Source organism: Tamandua tetradactyla, chromosome 11 (assembly GCF_023851605.1).
Source record: "Tamandua tetradactyla isolate mTamTet1 chromosome 11, mTamTet1.pri, whole genome shotgun sequence".
Taxonomy (NCBI): Eukaryota; Metazoa; Chordata; class Mammalia; order Pilosa; family Myrmecophagidae; genus Tamandua; species Tamandua tetradactyla.
Window position 1 is genome coordinate 29,464,010 of NC_135337.1, and position 19,149 is coordinate 29,483,158.

Genomic DNA, 19,149 nt, shown 5'->3' on the forward strand with positions numbered 1-19,149 from the left:
TACTATTTCTGGTGGCTCCCTATCATAGCATACTGTTTTATTATCTTCACAGCACTCATCTCCAACTGAAATTGACTTCCAATGTATCTGTTTTCTTGTTTTTAACTGCACCTCTGCATAACATAGGCTCGGTGAGAGCAGCCAACTTCCCTGGATGGGGGTTGTGTCCCCAGCACCCAGCACCGTGCCTGGCATATGGTTAGCACGCAGTAATACCTGTGACATGAATGGAAGAATTCGAGTAGTGCTTTACAATTTACAAATCACTTTCAAAATACCTCTAGGACAGCAAAAGACTTAGCATGCATAACTATTCTATAAATCCACAACTTCTCTAATTAAAAAAAAATAATAAAAACACAGAAAAAACTTTGGAGAAGTCAGAGGTGCTTGAGTTTGGCCACCAGGTAGGCAATATTACTTTAAATTTGCAAACACACAGGTTTGTTTGGCTTCTGGTATTAGCCAGTTTGTATTTCATAGGTCCAAGCTTTGATCTCAGTCAAAATTGCTCACTTTGGCATGGGTGCCACCCAGGGGTGGCTCGGGGAATTTTGGGTGGCATTAAACCACCATCATGCACCTTTGTTTTCATGTTTAAACCCTTTCTATCTCCCCTTTGCATTTCCCATTTTACTTTCCCTCTTGTATTCATTTTCTTCACCTTGTTTCTCTGCCAGAACTAGCATTTATTGAATGCCTACTATTCGTAAGATATTATGCTAAATATTCTACATACATTATCTCATTTAATATTTAATGACCCTTTTGAAAAAAGAATTATTTCAATTTTACAGACAGAAAAACTTAGGTCCAGAAAAGCTAACTAACTTGCACTGCATTACAGACCTTATAAGTGGGTGACTCAAAATTTGAATCTACATCGGCCTGACTAAATAGACCTTGCTCTCTTCCCTGTACCGCTTGTTTCTCAAGCTGCAAATGGAGTCCAGAGGAACTGCCAAGCTCCTTTGCTGGAATTCAAACTGGAACAGTTGGCAATGCCTAGGGCAGCTTATGATCATTTGTTTTCTAAAAATTCTGACAAATAAGATACTCCAACAGCTATTAGAAATCAGGAAAGGAACACTTCCACCCCTGGATCCTTCACTATTCAAAGAATATTGGAGCAGGAAGGCACACTAAAGACGACCACACCCAATGCTTTTATTTTCCAGATGAGGATAATTTATCACCTCCAAATTAAGTCCATGCCCTCTAGACTTATTTCAGGCTAACGGGAGAGTGTGTTTGAGAGAGTGGGACCACTGGGTGTGAATATGAGTATGTGCATGTGTGCATGTAGATGGAATAGCTCCTGTGCAGATGTGTGACAGTCAATTTTGCTCCAAAGAGAGGCATGACTAAACAGTGAGTGAACAGAGGAGTGAAAGGAAATAACAGGAACTGGTTTGCCTCTTTCCAGGACTTTGGCTATAGTGGACTGTTAAATATTTTCCTAGGGACCAAGTACTAATGTTACCGAAAATAAGAACCTAAACCAAACAGGCAGCCTGCAAGTTAGGATTCATTTAGAAAATGAATCATTATATAGTTAGGCTTGGCTTCCCCCCCTTCTCTTGGCCAAGAACTCAATGCACAGTCTCAGGTGTCCTGATGCTTGATGTATCTGAATAGAAAATTCAGGGCCCCTGACACACTTGACTACAAACCAAATAGAAGCAAAGTTTTCTCTTGGGGTACAGAGAATTAGGACCAGTTCATTTGGTCCTTCTTTTTGGTCCCTCCCTGTGATGCAGAAGTGGTTGACATGTGATTCAAAGAGAATCTATTGCTTGAGAAACATGAAAGTATGTGCTTTTAGAGTATAAAAAAGAGAAAGATTAAAGACTCACAAACATAGAATCATTTGCGCCAGTAATTGTGATAGTTGCTAAGGTAAAATTGAGTTGTCCCCCATTATCGTCTCTTCTGACATAGTATGTCTTTTTTGTTGGGTAAAAGGCAGGTAGAATAAAGACAAAGGTTCACAGCCTCACTTGGAGCTAATTTCTAGACAATGATAGACAAGTGGAAATGCTATGTGGTAGCTTCTAGAGACCTTCCTTAAAAGATGGCTCATTTGCACACCTTGCCCTTTCTTTCTGTTCATCCCTTCTTCCATTCTGCTGTCTGGAAAGGAGATGCTGCCATGTTGGAAAATAAGGCCAAGCCCTACTTAGCATGGAGACACAACTAAAGAGAACATCATGGACCACACTCAGAGCTTCACGTGAGGGAGGAATAAGCCTGTCTGGTTTTATCCACGGATAGTTTGGGGTTTGCCATCACTTGAGTTGAATCTAATTCTAAAGAATGTAGTTTCTTTACCCACATTATTTCATTAAATCTTCCTAATAATGCTATGAAATAAGTGCAGTTATCCCCAATGCATAAGTGAGGAAATTAAGTTCAGAGAAGCCAAATAATCAGCATATGCTTCTCTACCTCCAATACCCACGCTCTCCCCACTATGCCACACTCCTTCCCTGGGAATCATTCATTCACTGACAAGTCATTAGAGAAGGTCATCTAAGTGCTCAGCTCTATTTAGGCATCTGGTAGGCCCATTATCAACTCCCAAGAGAGGATACGGCTCAGAAACAAGATTGTTGATGTCCCTGCAAAACACAGGCTGCTGGCTGCATATGTGTGTGAACGTTAGATACATAACACATGGTAAGCTTCTTAATGAAGTCTGTTAACACGTGTGTAAAGACATATGCGTTCAGATGTATATCATAGCATTGTTTATAGTGGCAACAAACTGCAAAACACTGGAAGATTACTTAACTAATTTAAAGTAAATCCATAAAAATAGTTTGCAGGCATTAAAAAAATGATTAGCTGTATTTTTACTGACATGGGAGTATGTTTATGATATGTTATTAAGTGGAAGTATCATGGTACAAAACAGTATTTTGAATATAATACTGTTTGGGTAGATAAAAACCAAATGTTACTGGTGGTTATCTTCAAGTGATAGGGTGATTTTTTTCTTCTGGCTGATCTGTGTTTTCTAATTTTTCTATCATGAACATGTATTACGTATGGAAGTTTAAAATTCTTTTCTCACTAGATCGAGCAGGCAGTGTTTGATGGACAGTGACGTTCTGGGTCAGTGACTTCCTCTAGGGCCTTCTGGGACGTTCCCCGGAGAGGACTCCACGGAGCCCAGCGTGGTCCCTCCCTCAACTGTTAGTTTTAAATGTTAGTTGGCTAAAGACTGAGGAGGCATCAAATACTTCCCCAAGCCCTGCCGTCCTGGCAGAGTCGGGGCTCAAATGGTTCCCCCTGGAGAGACTGAGGCACCTGGCGGGGAGGGAGGCCCCCTGCCCCCTCCGGGCACTCGGGGAGCATGGTGAGCTTCTCCCTGGTGCTGCACTTGCAGGACGGTGACGGGTTGTCCGGCGTCCATTTCTGCTTCTGGAACAGGTGGGTGATGTTCGGAGACACAGACGGCGTCTCCCAGGAGGTTGAATCGCCACAGGGAAACTCCCTAATAGAAGACAAGAACAATATGTCACCATCAGCCCCAAAGTTGATGAAAATCCCTAGAAATGAGTGATGCCTTTGCTCATTCTCATCGGACTGTGTGCCTTCTAAATGTGTAGGTTAGTTTGTAGCCAAGAGAAATCATGGCTAGGGTTTTGCTGACAGCCTAAACAAAGGGAAAGGGAGCTGGGTACGTGTCCGTGGACTGTCTCAACCCCCTCTCTTCTCCTAGTGCCTCTAGCTGCTGAGATAAGAACAAATGAAAGAGGAGTTTGAGATTAGTGTAATTTGGTCTTTATCAATAGTCCTGAAAAAGACAAGATAAAAGAAGAGCATAAAATTATACTAAACTTTAGGATTTCTGATATATTTAAACTACTCTCTCTAATTCCCTTCTTTCTCACAAGGGGTGGGGGGAGAGAGATCTAGAATTGGGAGTTGGCCATATAAGGAATTAATGCCATTTTAGGCCATCTTATACAAAGCACATCCCTGCCCCATCTACTTCCCTCCTTTTTTCAGACTCCTTTCAAATTAATTTCACAGAAGCATATATAACTCCATGAAGAACTTTCTATACTGAGAAATATAGAGCAGGCCAATAAGGCAGGGGCCCCTTAAGAGGTCGTGAACGCCCTTGCCCCACAAGTGTTGAAGGAGAGGCTGGGCAATTGCTGGACAGAGATACAAAAGTGATTCGTGCCACTGAGAGCAAGATTGCGATGGGATCTCTCCCAACCCTCCCTTCTGAGATCCTGCCATCGGGTCTCCCAGGGGAACCGCTGGTATCGGAGCAGGAGGCACAGGGACTTACGGAAGCCACTCTTCCTTCAGGCAGCGGTTGCCAAAGCCTGGCTTGTTCAGGAGGACATCTGCAAGGGTGGCGAGCTGCTCACTGCCTGGCTGGTCCATGCTAGACAGGGTGAGAAAGGCTTACTCCGTGGTAATGTGAGGGGACAGAGTGGACAAAAGCAGACGGTATGCAATTCTACCAGTGTTTGCCAGGCCACAGCTCTGCTCTGCGGCTGTGCAGAGAGAACACTGCCTCGGAATGTTTGTAGTCTCAGGGGAAGGGGGCAGCTGCCCAGAACCTGCCCAGGGAGCCAATGGCACAGCACACCTGTGCCTCATAAAGATGGAGCTTCAGTCCACTCACCCAAGCTGTTCTTCCTCTTTCCTTACTTTCTTCCCCTAGCATTCTTGGTTGTCTACTTGAAATCACCTTTCCAGGCAGTGGAACATGAACTTCCTTGCTGGGGGCAGCCTGCTCAACGTCCAGGGGCCCTACCAAGGCGCACGTAACCCAGGAGCCCCGCAGCCATGGGGGGTGGACGGTGACGCCTGGTGACAGCGACCTGGGGACACGCGTGAGTACCTGAAGAAGGTGTACTGCTGACCGTACATCCAGGGGTGAAGGATCAGAGCGGGATAGTCACCAAAAGGAGGAACGAGGATGGAAAGCATCAGAGCCCAAAACACAAAAGAGGCTGGGAGCACAACCTGTGGGAAAGTAAACCCGGAGCCTGAGCTGGGATGTGTAAGATTTTTCTCACTCTCTTCCCCCCGCTCTCATGCACGCGGGCGCGCGCACACGCATTTATCTGGCGCCTCCCAACTGGTCCCTGGTGTAGAGAGTCTGGTCCCTGGGCCACATTAGAGACAGGGAAATAGTGTGTGCAAAGGCCAAAGGTGCAGAAGTAGACCCACTGTCCCGGTGTAACCATGGAAGAACCGGGGTGTCGGCCAACGTGCGGCCGGAGATTAAAGGGCAGTTCAAAGAACATGTCACCTTTCTGCTCTCTGAACCAGAGTTCTTTTTTCTGAAGAAGAAGAATAAAAAAGAAACATAAGAAAAAGGAGGTCAACAACCTTGATCTATATAAGGTCATTTCAAAAATGAATGTAAGAAAAAAGCAACAATATTTACACATTCACTGTTACTCCATTTTCTCTGAAATGTGAGGTCTGACACCTACAGAGAAGCTTCGTGGGCTACCAAGGATCAAAACTAAGGTCTGGCAAGGAGGAAGCCCGGCCGACAGACCCCAGGGCGAGTGCACACCGCCGCCTGGAAAGCCCGGTGCCCGAGAGCGCCTGGGGGCGGGGGCACAGCCCGCGGAGCAGCCCACCTGGGCCAGGAAGTCCTTGCGGCTGCGGAGCGCGCGGCGGAGCCGCTTGACCAGCAGAGCCTGCACGTGCTGCAGCTGCAGCCGCGCGCCGGTGTGGAGTGGGGCCCCGTGGGCCTCCTCCGGGGAGGGCTGAGCCTCCGCGCCGTCGTTGGAGCGCTGGGCTGTCCGCCTGGCCTTCTCGCTAGGACCCAAACCCGGGTGCCGGAAACGGATGTCTTCTCCTTTCTGGTGAGTGCCACCTGGTTTGGGTGATGGAATTAAGAATTTAGTGAAGTTCAGAGGTGATGATGGAGTAATACCGAGAAGGTCGGATTGAACGGATGAGCATGAGGCTGAATCATTATAATGATAGGTCTTTTAGTCTCCAGTACCTTAGAGCAGCTAGAAATATAAACCTAAAATTGTGGAATTGTAACCCTTACCACACTCTGAAATGTGTTCTACAACTAATTGTTGCGAGGTACTTTGAAATGTATTGCTTTTATAGATGTTAGAGAGAAGGAGGAGTGTGACAGACAAGATAGGACTTAGCAAACGAGTTTGACTGCGGAATCACTGTACTGATATTTCTGTTGGTCTCCAGTGTCTTGGAGCAGCAAGAAGGAAAAATGAAAACTCGTGGAACTCTGACCCATACCAAACTTTAAAATCTGCTGTAGAACTATTTGTTAAAATGTACTTGGAAATTTACCACTTTTTTGTATACATATTTCACAATAAAAAAATACATTAAAAACTAGAACAAAGCAAAACAAAAAAACTTAGAAAATACCCAGAAGCTCTGGATCTCATGTATCTTTTTGTTCATTTAAATCAACAACAAATACCAGGACAAGTAGGTCAATGAACTTTTTAGAATTCTGTTTTTCTGTGTAAATGAACTATCGATAGAAACACTCAAAATCACTTAAAATTCTCTATAGCGTTAAAGAGAACAAGATAGATCTAAATGCATTGATGTAGAAAGAGGTCTTAAACATTAAGTAAAAAACAACTAAGGTGTAAAACAACAAGTGTAGTAAGATCATATTTATGTTAGGAAACACATGTATCCTAAACAAAGACAAATGCTATTTTATGTACATACACAGGCAACCGCAAAGCTCTGAAAGGATGTCCAACAGTAACAGGCTACCACTGAGGGGGCAGAACTGGATAAGGGGAAATGAAGTGGGAAGAGGGACTTCAGTCTTTTTGGTATTAGTCAAGTGTTTTGTTATTGTTTGTTGTTGTTGTTGTTTTTGGGGCGCATGGGCGAGGAATTGAATCCAGGTCTCCCACATGGAAAGCGAGCATTCTGCCACTGAACCACCCATGCACCAAAGTGGTTTTTTATTATTATTATTATTTTTATAACAAAATATACTGATGTGTTACCTGTATACTGAAAGAAAAAAAAACAAGAAGGAAAATCAGAGTTGACTTGGTTCCCTCTGAGTTTCTAGCAGCCACTGAGAAATTAAAAACGAATCGACTAGGAAGTAGGAGGCCTGAGCCTGGATTCTGATTCTTAATAGATTGCATTCATTTGGGGAAGTGGTCCAACCTGTCTAAATCTGAGTTTTCTCATTTGTAAAGTGAACATGAGAACATTTCACAGGATCATTATGAATGTTAAATGTGATAACATACGTGAACGTGTTTCATATACAACTTTAAGTTGTCAGTTATGTTGATGCTGTGGTTTAATGCCATGTGTTCATATGGAGAACATCTGTCATTGGACATGGAGGGAGAACTCAGAGGGCCCTTGGTAGGTCCCCAGCTCAAGTTTCCCAGGGAAAAGGCATTTGCACAGGGGTTTGGGTTGGCTCAGTCTTCATCCTTTTAACTAACGTTCACAGGCACCTGTGACGTGGCAGGTCTGTGATGAAATCTAGGCCTGGCCCCAGCGACTGCACACAGAACAGTGGGGAAGGTCTGCAACCACTGACCACCTGGTACCAGGGCTCTGGTTCTCCAACCTCCATTCTGTCCTGGCATGGTTGATCTCTGCAGTGGTCAGCCCTCCCTCTGGTGGAACTCCTGCTGCCTCTTTGCTGGTGACCTCATGTCTATCCTCTAAGCTTTGATTTCTCTCTGGATGACGCCATCCAGACTGGAGCCTGTCATCACCACCAGAGCTGAGAGCTCCAGGGCAGTTCAGCATTGCCAGTTTGTCCTTGACTCTTCTGCTGCTCTCTAGGGGTCACTGGTGTAAGCCACCCCTGCAGAAGTGTTGCAGGGCTGTTGACTCCCTTGGTGCCAGGCAATATGTGACCCCAATGGACAGCTATACATTTCCTTAGAGTTTGGAGACAAGATCAGCGAATACCACATTCTAAATCTGAAGCAATAAAAACAAATGGGGTTCCTCAAAAAGTTAAGCATCAAATTACCATATAACCTAGCTATTGTACTCCTGGGTATATACCCAAAAGAACTGAAGACAGGGACTCAAACAGATACTTCTTTGGCAGTGTCCTATCAGCATTATTCACAATAGCCGAAAGGTGGAAATAACCCAAGTGTTGATGGATAGATCAATGGATGAATGAATTGTGGTATATAATTGATTATTCAGCTATAAAAAGGAATGAAATTTTGATACATGCTACAAAATGGATAAACCTCAAAAACATGCTAAATGAAATAAGCCAGACCCAAAAGGACAAACATCGTATGATTCACATATGTGAAATAGATAGAATAAGCAAATTCATAGATTCAGAAAATAGATTAGAAGCTACTAGGGGCTTGGGGGAGGGGATGAGGGGAGCTATTGTTTCATGGTATAGGGTTGCTGTTTGGGGTGATGAAAAAGTTCTAGTAATGGGTGGTGGTGAAGGTAGCGCAATATTTTAAATATGTAATTAATGCCATTGAATTGTACACTTAAAAATGATTAAAGTAGAACATTTATATTATGCAATGTTATCAATAATTTAAAAAAAAAGAAAAAATGCATTCTGGACAAAAAGAAAAACAGAAAGATTTCACCATCTGAAGAAGTTGACCATCCCAAGAGAGACAGAGAGGGTATGGAATCTAGGATCCTAGATTTGAGAGCTAGGACCCCAGAATAAGACCCAGCAGCCTGTGTGACTTTAGACAAGTTTCCCAACCTCTGTGAGCCTCAGTTTCCCCCAGATGGGATAGATACTTGCCCTACCTGCCTCATGAGATCAAAGTGATGATCAAATAAGGCAATGGGTGTCAAGTGATTTGTCAAATACAAAGGGCTACACAAATTTATGGTAAGAGATGATTTTATAAATATTGAGGTTGGAGGGTTAAGTCTTGATCAGAGATCAGATACTCTATTAAGAACTTGGCTTGTATTAACTCATTTAATTTTCTCAACAACTCTAAAAGGCAGATACTATTATATCCCCATTTTGCAGATGAGGAAACTGAGGCACACAGACATTAGGTAATTTATTCAAAGCTGCTCAGATAGCAAATTATGGAGCTCAGGTTTTATATCTGGACTGCCTCATTCTAGAGGCTGCGATCTTGACCTCTACCTTGACTGCCTCCCCAACATCATATTCTGTGCCCATGCTGACCAGACAGTCTTGTGGTGTATAATTTATTCTCCTGAGTGAACTTAAATTACTAAGAAGGAGGATTCTGTGCAGATAAAGGGACCCAGCTCTTGAGTCCAGCATAGCTTCTGATGTCAATTTGCACATTTTCATTCTGCTCTTGGTTAATGTAAATCTTTACCCTTGGGTGAGCTGAGAGAATTCAATTTCTGCGTCTGCAAAGCTGAGAAGAAAACCAGGGCCCTTTGGTGAGCTCCCACCCCCACCCCTGCCTGGATGGCTGCCACCACATGACCTACCTGGGTGGGCTAGAGAACATTTGGCCTGGTACATTAACCATTGGTTATTTTAGGCATAGCTGATAAACTCCTGGGATACTTATATAGCACTGTAAAAACTATATTATCTTAACAGCTGGCACCAGCATCCCCCCCAAGAGAGGAAGCAATCTTTGCTCAGGAAAACACCATGATATACCACTCTGGGTAGAAGGCAATCTGTGGATATGAGTGATGTCAGGAGCCCCAGGCAGCAAGGGAAAATTGCCAGACAGCTTTGCCCGTAAGCTTTGGTCATACTCAGTAGGAGAGAGGAAAACAGAGAAGGGAGAGAGGAGCCAGGAAGAGGTTATTAATGAAGTGAGTGGATGCCTATTGTTCTATCAGAAATATTTTTGTTTCTCTAGGCAAACCCTCCTGCACTTTCATATCCCCACCTTCCAAAATAAGCTCTACTGTGCTCATGAGTGCTTTTTGGGGCCATGGGGTTTTGGTAGAAATCATGGAAGAGGCTAGTTAAGAGCGACCTCTAGAATCCACAGGAATCTTGATCTTCATGGTTTTAAAGTTCCAGAGGGCACTAAATGGGGTTCAGATGATTTTATGTAGATCTCAATGGGCCAAGGGACTGTAGTTAGCAACTGGGTTGTATTTACTGTCACCATTATCTTTATGGACTCTGCCAGCTGTCACTTATGCAGATCTTCTTCAGGGGTGTACAAGAATGAATCAGAGGGTCTGATGGCAATGAGAGGAGGATATGAGGATGATAGTGTGGTAGGAACAACAGACCAGGAAAGTGGGGTGAGAAGTTCAGGGATGGGAAGCTACTAACCTGACCTCCATAAGAATCCTGATTCATTGAGACTGTTCCCACCCAGAGCTAATGTGGTTTGTCATTCCTTTGTCATTCAAATGATCCAAGAATGCAAAATGCCTGCTGTTTGGGGTCAGATAAATACTATGGAGGAATATTCATCGCTTGGTTGTTTCATGAGTAGTTCCTTAGACTTTAAACATTAGAACTTGCAGGGTGTGGTGGAGGGACAAGCTACATACTCCAGCCCCATACCAGCAAACAGAGATCCTGAATCAGAATCCTCTGTGACCTTCAGAAAAATCTGTCAAGAAGAGAGAGAGAGAATTTAATTTAGGCATTCCTACTCTCAGAAAAATCTAACCCAAGCTTGAATTTGTTGGGTATTCATAGTGGAAAGAAAATGCATTATGATTCTTTACCTAAGAATACAGTCTTCTATAAATACAAAAATTTATGCTGTAACCACAACTACATAAAATATGCAGACATATGGACCAAGACAGGAGAAGAGGATCCCAGAAATGTAGATAGTTGCTATGCTTGGGTTGGGGAATTATGACTTTTTGCTTTTACAGAACTTCCTCTTAGTGTCCAACTTTTAAAAAGAACTATCTCTTATGGCACCTGACAGAAAACAGCTGGAATCTCTGTCTTACCTCTTCCAGGGGAGTGTCAGAAATTCCAAAACTGCTGAGCCCCAGTTCAGCCAGTGTCTCCTCCAGCTCTCTGAAAAGGCTGGCATATGCTCTTTGCTTGAAATTCTTATTTGGAAGAAGGAAGATGAGTTCTTGACCAATGCATTCTACCAGCTTTGCCTCTGGAACATGGTGACAGACCATTTCCATCAGTTCATTCACGTCCCCTGGAATAAGAAAAAAAAAGACTGACATCAACTCTATTTTCCAGAACTTATCTATCTAGTTTGTGAGGTTGCACAAGTCCCCTACTTTCTGCTGTCTCTCTCTGGGGAAAGAGGCACTTTATTACACAGTAGTGACTCTATTGAATGGCAGACACTCCCTCAAATCTGTTTTAATTGGACCTGTTATGGGCACTGAGAGGTAGATGGAAAATGGAAGCAAAAGTGTCCCCCACCCTCTCACCCACGACTGGTAGTGCAATCTTTTGGAAGCCATGAAATGTCCCTGTGCTGATGTCCTCATTTGTTCAATCACTTGTCCTGTCATTTGCAAGCTGCATTACACTGGGCAGGTTATATCAAATTTCTTCACCTGAGAAATAGGGAAAATAATAGTCCCCAGTTTGTCACTGTGCTAGAGGATTGGATGAGTCAATACAAAGCACTGAGAAGGGAGCCTGGCACATAGAGGAATGTCAGCTGTTGTTACCAGGAACAACACTCAGGTAAGAAAGCATTTCATCATTGTTGTTGCTCATTCTAATTCACCATGAACCTGAGGAGGGTTCTCAGTGTTGTCTCCCTTTTCCTCGCGTGGCCCAAGCTACAGGAGACTTATTCAACAACCGGTGAGAATTTCCTTCCCTAAATTGCGTACCCATGCCTGGTCTCTCTTGTTGGAGAACAGCATCATGTTCCTCAAACAAGACAAACTTCAATATTCAGGTCACTGGAAATCTAGGAGGGGCTGAGAAACCATGGAGAGAGAGGTCAGAGGGATGGGATGCAGGATGCATAACGAGCATATGGGGAAGTGCCAAGTAGTATTTCCCTGATCACCTTGTATAGGTAAGAATTGAATTTTATGCCCAAGCATGTCTTACTTTAAAATTCAAAAATCTGATTAAAAGAAAATCTTAAAAGCCAGTTTTAAAAAGAGATTATTCCTTAGCACATTATCTTGAGAGGCAGGTCAAAGGAAAGGAATTCTAGAAACTTCAGAACACAACTCTCACCTACTCTTTCTTCCATAAGCAGTTCTCTTAGGAAGAAAGTTAGAATCACCCAGTGGGTGTTTTTTTCCTCTTTTGTTTTAAAAATGATCCATATTGGAGATGGTTGTGATTTTCAAGTAAAATCCTTCCACTTAGCTGGATTGGAAGGCTCGTTTAATGTCAGCCCTGCAAATGAGACTCAGTTGTGTTATTTCTGGGATGACATCATACAGAGGCTGGAGAGTTCCTCAAGTGAGGAAGCAGCTCTGACTTAAGCAGCTCTCCAGGGGTTAAGTCCATTGTTCTCTTAGGAAGGAAATTGAACATGAAGCGGCTGGATTCCCAGGAATTGTGTTTTAGACGTGTGTGTCAGTCTTTCCAGAAGTAGTCTTTTAGGTCAGCAGGGCTTTAAGCCAGTGGCGGGGACGTCTGTGAGTGTGTGTGCGGTATGTGGGAGGCTGTGGGTGAAAAGCCCTCTGAAAAGCTAACTGGAGGTTCACATGATCTTCCTTCCTTTATGTGGGACATGCTTACTTATTGTGCTTCCCACCGTGTTCCATATAAAGAAAATAGATCTTTATTTAGAAACACAGTAAGATTTTTTTTTAAAAAAATCACTCCAGCCAAACGGGCTCTGTGGTGGACCACAGTCTTTAAACATATTTGTATACATGTTTTTTTTTTAATTATAAGTTTCCTGTCCAAGATTCCTCTCAACAGAAACATTCATAAAGCAGCGAGAGACTGTCAGCAAAGCAGGCTGGGAAAAAGACCAGAAACATCATCCTAAAAGATGTTTTCTTTTGCACCACAGGTTCTGCCTGTGTGAAGAGGGTGAGAGAGCCAATGCTGAAAATGCAACTCCAAGCATTTTCCCTCAAATTTTAAGCATAGTACATAAATGTCATCCAGTTTACCCCAGATTTTAGTTGGCACATTCATCAGATTTAGAAAAACTGTGCACTGAATAGGGAGCTGTTTTTCTGTGATAAGCACATACTTCTCCCGCTGCCCCTGTCTATTAACTTGGGTCAGTGCATACATTTGATTTCATTCATACCTAGGAATATGAGTATGTGGTTATTCCTTTGCAAAGTCACCCCCATGGGAGGGGCAAGGAGTGGGCATCAATGGAAAATGGAAAGAGTTGTTGGCAAGCACATGGGTCCTTGAGCCAAGGTCCTGTGGGGCAAGTGGTCACTTCTAGAGTGGTGGCCTCCCTTCTTCATCTCTCTAGAGGTTGGGTTCCACTTAGGAGATTTAATGCATCTAAATTCAAAAGAGGATCTGTGGAAAATGGGGCAGCTGGGGGGACCATTAGAAGTGAAACAGGGCATTATAGGTTGACTTGTGCTCACCTAAAAAAGATATGTTGAAGTCCTGACCCCTAGCCCCTCAGAGTGGCCTTATTAGGATATAGGGTCATTGTGGATGGAATTAGTTAAAATGAAACCAAAATGAATTAGGATGGATCCTAATCTGATGTGACTGGTATCGTTATAAGAAGAGAGGAATTTGCACACACAGACAGACACAGAGAGGAGACAAGTGAAGATGAGGCAGAGATTGGAGTGATGCATCTATAAGCCAAAGAACACCAAGGATTGCTGTCACCACCAGAAGCTAGAATAGGGAAAGGAAGATTCTTCCCTATAGGTTTCAGAAGGAGCATGGCCCTGCTGACAACTTGATTTGGGATTTCTAGCTTCCAGTACTGTGAGACAATACATTTCCATTGTTTTAAGCCACCCAGTTTGTGGCACACTGTTGTAGTCCTAGGAAAGTAAAACACGGAGCTGTGTGATGTTACATAGATTTGTCATCCACATACTGTGACTCTCTGCAAGAGTTCACCAGAAGAGCTACATGGCCCTGTGTCTCCACCGCAGGGCTCCATGGGGTATCTTTAGAAGCTATTCTTCCTGGGCCCTAAGGAACGCCACCTGGAATCAGGAGATCAAGAGGATCCCACGAATGGAGGCTTAATATGGGCCAGTGCATGGCGTGAACTAAGATTGGACTCCTCATTAAAGGGAGAGGACCCTTAGGTCCATGCCTTTAAAATTCATATGAGAATGGAGGAGGGAGGAAGAGGAGAAAGAAACTCAAATAAAAAGATGAGGAATTGCGTGATCTTGGGCCTGAGAAGTGCAATGTTTTCTTTGCTTCCATTTAAATGCAACACAGCAGGGCACACCCAGCAATACTGAGAGATGATAGCCAAGTAAGAACTGAGGTATGGCCTCTCCCAGCCCTTACCGTCCAAGACTTGTTCTGGAGTTATCTCATCAACATGGGCTGGACACCTCATGGAGAAACCTTTTGACGCACAGCTGCAGGTCCCCTACAACAGATGGGTTGGCATGACTGACAAGACACACACCATGTCAGTGACAGCATCACCTCCTGCCAAGTGCTATCACCACCATGCTTTATTTGTTCTCACAGCTGAGCACGGTCAACACATTTTTTTATCACCATTTTAATCTATTAATCATCTGAGCACACTGAAGGTGTGGTTATTTGATTTTATCCTGGAGAGTGTGTGAGTCAGGCACAGACAGAAGCAGAACCTCAAAGGATCCCTTTGGCTTGTAATTAATTATGTGGCAGTTGTAGATCTTCCTGCCAAGGTATTCTGCATGCGGGCTGTTCAGATCTACCAGGACAGGAAAATCCAGCAGCAGCTGGACCCTTAAACTAGAGGAGCCAGAGGCATAAATGATACAACAATACAATTGTGACAATTTGAATGTGAATAACGCTTTTTCTCAAGGAGCCCAGAGTATATTCATTAATGCATTATCTCATTCATCTTCACCACATCCCTGGGAAGCAAAGGTAGAGATTATTAGTTTCATTTTTCCATCTGAAAAAAAGAAAAGAGGAATTAAGTAATTTGCCTAGGAACACACAATTTGTCCATCCCAGGGAGATCAGACCTCGCATCTCCTGGCACGCTAAGGTGGCCTCTGCTGGTTGGTCATCTTTGGGGAATGGCGTTTATCGTTCACAAGGACGCCTTCTCTTAGCCTTCATTCACCAGTAGAACTCAGGCTTAATTATGGAATATAAATGTTGAAATGAAAAAAAAAAAGGAAGGCTAAACAACCACTCTTCTTAAAACAGCATAGCCTTGCAGAGTACGACATTCACTTCCATGTTACATCAAAGCAAATATATAGTTTAGGATATTGGAGTGTCATTATCTTAGGCCATTTAAAAATACTTGTTTCATCTGGGCCAAGCATCTCTGCAGGAGTGTTCCGAATGCCAGTTTTCCAAAATCTCCTGCAAATGGCCCCAGAAGCCAAGAGGCCAATCCTGATGGTCAGCCCCTGAATTGGGTAGAAATGTCCAGAATGGCAGCACTGTGCTGCGGTGGCTGTCTTAGGACAGGCTCTCAGTCTGGGCAGACACATACCTCACAGCTTCTTCTCTGGCTTTGGATGTTTTTCATCTTGCGCACCAGTGTTAAGTAGAAGCCCGTGCCAAAGCAGTTCTTCAGGAAGAGCGGCGTGCCCGAGCAGTAGAGCCTGCCCTGGGAGATGATGGCGATGCGGTCTCCGAGGAGGTCGGCCTCATCCATGTGATGAGTGGACATGATGATCGTCCTTCCTGCAAGAGAAGGGGCCGGGGCGGGGAGGGGTCACTGGGCAGGCCCTGGGCCAAGAAGTGGTGGTCGAGCATGTGCTCTGGATACTACCATCCCCCAGTTACATGCTCACAAAAACTAGGAGTTAAATAAAAACAAGAGGGGCAATTCTGCAGCAAATTCTTGACTATTAGAAGAGTATGACAACATCCAACATTTGTACAACACCCTACGCGTTGCAAAGCACTATCACCTACAGTATCTTTTCATCAGGCATAGGACCTGATTCAAATAAATTGCCACCTATAGGACACTTTTGTTATTGTCAGCATCGATTGTATATATTCTCTGGATCCTTAAACACTGCATTTGTTGTGGTTTGAAACTGTATGTACCCCAGAAAAACATGTTTTTAAACCTAATCCATTCCTGTAGTTGTGAATCCATTGTAAGTCATTCTGTTTGATGAGAGTATTTTAGTTAAGATGTGAACGACCTCAATTAGGATGGGTCTTATTCCTATTACTGGAATTCTTTAAAAGTGAATGAAATTGAGACACAGAGAGAAGCCATAGAGGCAAGAAACTGAAACAGAACCGGAAAGAGAAGAGACCAGAAGGGAGAGATCAGCAGATATTACCATGTGCCTTGTCATATGACAGAGGAGCCAAGGTCCAACTGCAGCCAGTCTTTGGGAAGAAAGCTTTGCCTTGATTATTCCTAGATTTGGACATTTTTCTGGTCTCAAAATCTTGAGCAAAGAAATCTCTGTTGTTTAACTGGCCCATTTCATGATACATGCATTGAGCAGTCTAGGAAGCTAAACAGCATGTATAATTTTTGCAAAGAATGCACACACACTTTTATACTAACTGGAAATGTCATTAAAAGAAAAAAGGTAATGAAGATTCTGGAATGGCAAGCTGTCAGGGGAAGACATGGGTTAATACCGTGCGAATAGAGAAATGGGGGAAACTCCACGTCGGCCCCATCGTCAGTTTTATAAGCACTGTGAGCTCCACTTGCTGTCTCTTTGGATATGTGCCCTCTGGTTGGAAGGTGCCATAAAAGAAGAGGAAACATTCTAATTTTGAGACATTCCCATCTGTGCAAATCCTCTAATGCGTGATTCCCAGCATGTAGTCTCACTCCTGATCCTTCCCCATTCCCATAGACATGGAACTTATTGGGATTTTTGTAGGTAACCTGGGTCCCCTTATCCAATGGGAGACTATCATCTAGAGCTGTACCCATCATTCAGGCAGGAGGGCCATGAGTTGAGAGAACTTGCCACAATATTCAGAGAAGTAGACTTTTCTGTCAGTGACTTCTGCTTAGTTGGTGTAAAAATCTCAGGAGGCGTCAACTGAAACTTAGATTTACCCAAGTCACTATAAAGCCCCAAGTGAGTGTCGTTACTGTCATTAGTATATTTGGTTGTGAAATGCCAGGTGTGAAAGAGCAGGACCACTGGCAAAGCACAGGGCACTGAGCAGTAGCCACTACCTGAGCGATACTTCAGGAGCAGGTCCCAGATGGAGCGTCTCGAGTAGGGGTCCACTCCAGAAGTGGGCTCGTCCAGAACGACCACCTTGGCATCCCCCACAAAGGCAATCGCAACAGACAGCTTCCTCTGCATGCCACCTAGAGGTAAAATGCAGGGACAGTGTTCACAGGGCCCATGGAGGACACGGAAGAGAGGCAGCCAGAGTTGGCAGCATAGGGGGGCAGCTGCAAATCTGACAGTGGTCTGCCGTATCGCCTCAGATGTTTACACAATGTTCAAAACCCTAACGATATGCAGGCCTGGTGGATCAGTAAAAGGCAATCCCTAGCTCCTAGGATCACACTGAAGACTGTGCCTACATTTTCGTTCAAACATGTAGACAACAAATAAAGCCTGGGCTGCTGCAAGACAGTGTTCCACTGGATAATCCGTGGGAGATTGTCCAGAAGTGGGCTGCTCTCAGATCCCCAGAAAGGCTTTATAGAAATATTCCAACTCTCCGGAGCTTTCCTGTTATGAGGCGCCCACCCCAAACCCCCTCCACGGTGTCCTGGGAAACAATGGCATCTGTCTTGTTCGAGCACCAGCACCTGAGAGCTCCTGAGCTGCCTCGTTCCTCTTGTGGTGGAGGCCCGTGTCTTCTAGCATGGCTTCCATCTCCAGCTGGGCCTCCTCCCAGGACTTGCCTTTCAGCTGGGCATAGAACAGGATGTGTTCAGCCACTGTGAGGCTATGGGGATGGGACAAGGAGAAAGGCAAAGGGCTCAGCAATTCCACTTCTGGGGCACTGATCTTAACGGAAATAATTAAGGATAGATACAAAGATTCAGCAATCAAGATGTCCATTGTGCAAATAGTATCAGCAGCCATCATATGGACTAACTATAATATAAAAATGTGGTGAACTAAAGTATACAGCATGGGTTCTCAGGTTGGGGGCTATTGTAAAGAGTCCTAGATTGCAAGCTCTTACAGTAGTCACATATATTTGGGAGGTGCAACTGTTAATTCTAAATTCTGAGATCCTGAGCTATTCGTATATTACATGCTCTTTCCCAGAAACTTCAGGTATTTATGTGACACCTGAGACTCAGAATTAGAATTCTGAAGCTATGAAAGGCAGTAGTACCCCATACAGGAACTAATAAAAAAGTTGAAAAAGTGATCAGACATTAAGTAGAGATATGAATGAAGCTGATCTGGATAGGACTAAAGTTTATCAGAAGACTGGGCAAAAAATGATATCATCCATGTTTTAAAACTTCAACTTCTGTGTGAAACTAAAGGGAGAGATGTTTCTTTGGTCCAAAATTTATATTTGGAGTAATGAATTTCCTAATTTAACTTGTATGGTCAGTTTAGTTAGCACCATAAGTACAGGGAATCTTGAATAGGGCATGAGATTTTGTTGGTTTATCCAGATTAGTGTGATGCCCCGATAAATCCCAGAGTGATTTGGACAGTGAATAAAGAAGTATTTGCAAAGATGCAGAAGATGGCGGCTTAGTAAGACGCGCGGATCTTAGTTTCTTCTCCAGGACACCTACTAGGGGAGTAGAAACGATACAGAAAGCGCCCAAAGCCACAACAGAGATAAAAAAGACAGCGTACCCCATCCTGGAACGGCTGGCTGGCTGAGAGAAGCAGCTCGGGTGAGATCGCCGAGGCGCGCGGGCCTTACCGGGCGGGGTGGCAAGCGGCCGGAGTTACTCCCTTCCCCCTTCCCGGGCCGGCTGGGAGAATTGGAGAGGTGGTCCCCTGAAACCAAGGCGACTGGCGCCCACACCACGCGCAGCCCCCGGACCAACTGAGAGAATGGGATCGGAAACCCCCAGGCCGTGGAGAACGGTGACCCCGTGACTCCCGGGGAACGTGCACTCTCTCGGGCGGGCCGCTGCCGCTGGCGCCCTCCCGCCACGCTTGTTGCCCAGGGCCGACTAGGAA

At 44.2% G+C, this 19,149-nt stretch overlaps 1 protein-coding gene across 1 annotated transcript in view; it reads right to left on the minus strand.

The window, feature by feature from the left end:
- Positions 1-19,149, minus strand: part of ABCA4 (ATP binding cassette subfamily A member 4) — a 157,356-nt gene that overhangs the window by 38,694 nt on the left and 99,513 nt on the right. Inside the window, exons 21-30 of the mRNA XM_077119351.1 lie at positions 17,796-17,935; positions 17,205-17,342; positions 15,528-15,721; positions 14,363-14,447; positions 10,906-11,111; positions 10,502-10,550; positions 5,625-5,863; positions 4,871-4,995; positions 4,310-4,408; positions 3,313-3,499 (exon numbers count right to left, since the gene is read on the minus strand). Coding sequence (XP_076975466.1) covers positions 3,313-3,499; positions 4,310-4,408; positions 4,871-4,995; positions 5,625-5,863; positions 10,502-10,550; positions 10,906-11,111; positions 14,363-14,447; positions 15,528-15,721; positions 17,205-17,342; positions 17,796-17,935 — 1,462 coding nt within the window. The remainder of the gene's footprint in view (positions 1-3,312; positions 3,500-4,309; positions 4,409-4,870; positions 4,996-5,624; positions 5,864-10,501; positions 10,551-10,905; positions 11,112-14,362; positions 14,448-15,527; positions 15,722-17,204; positions 17,343-17,795; positions 17,936-19,149) is intronic.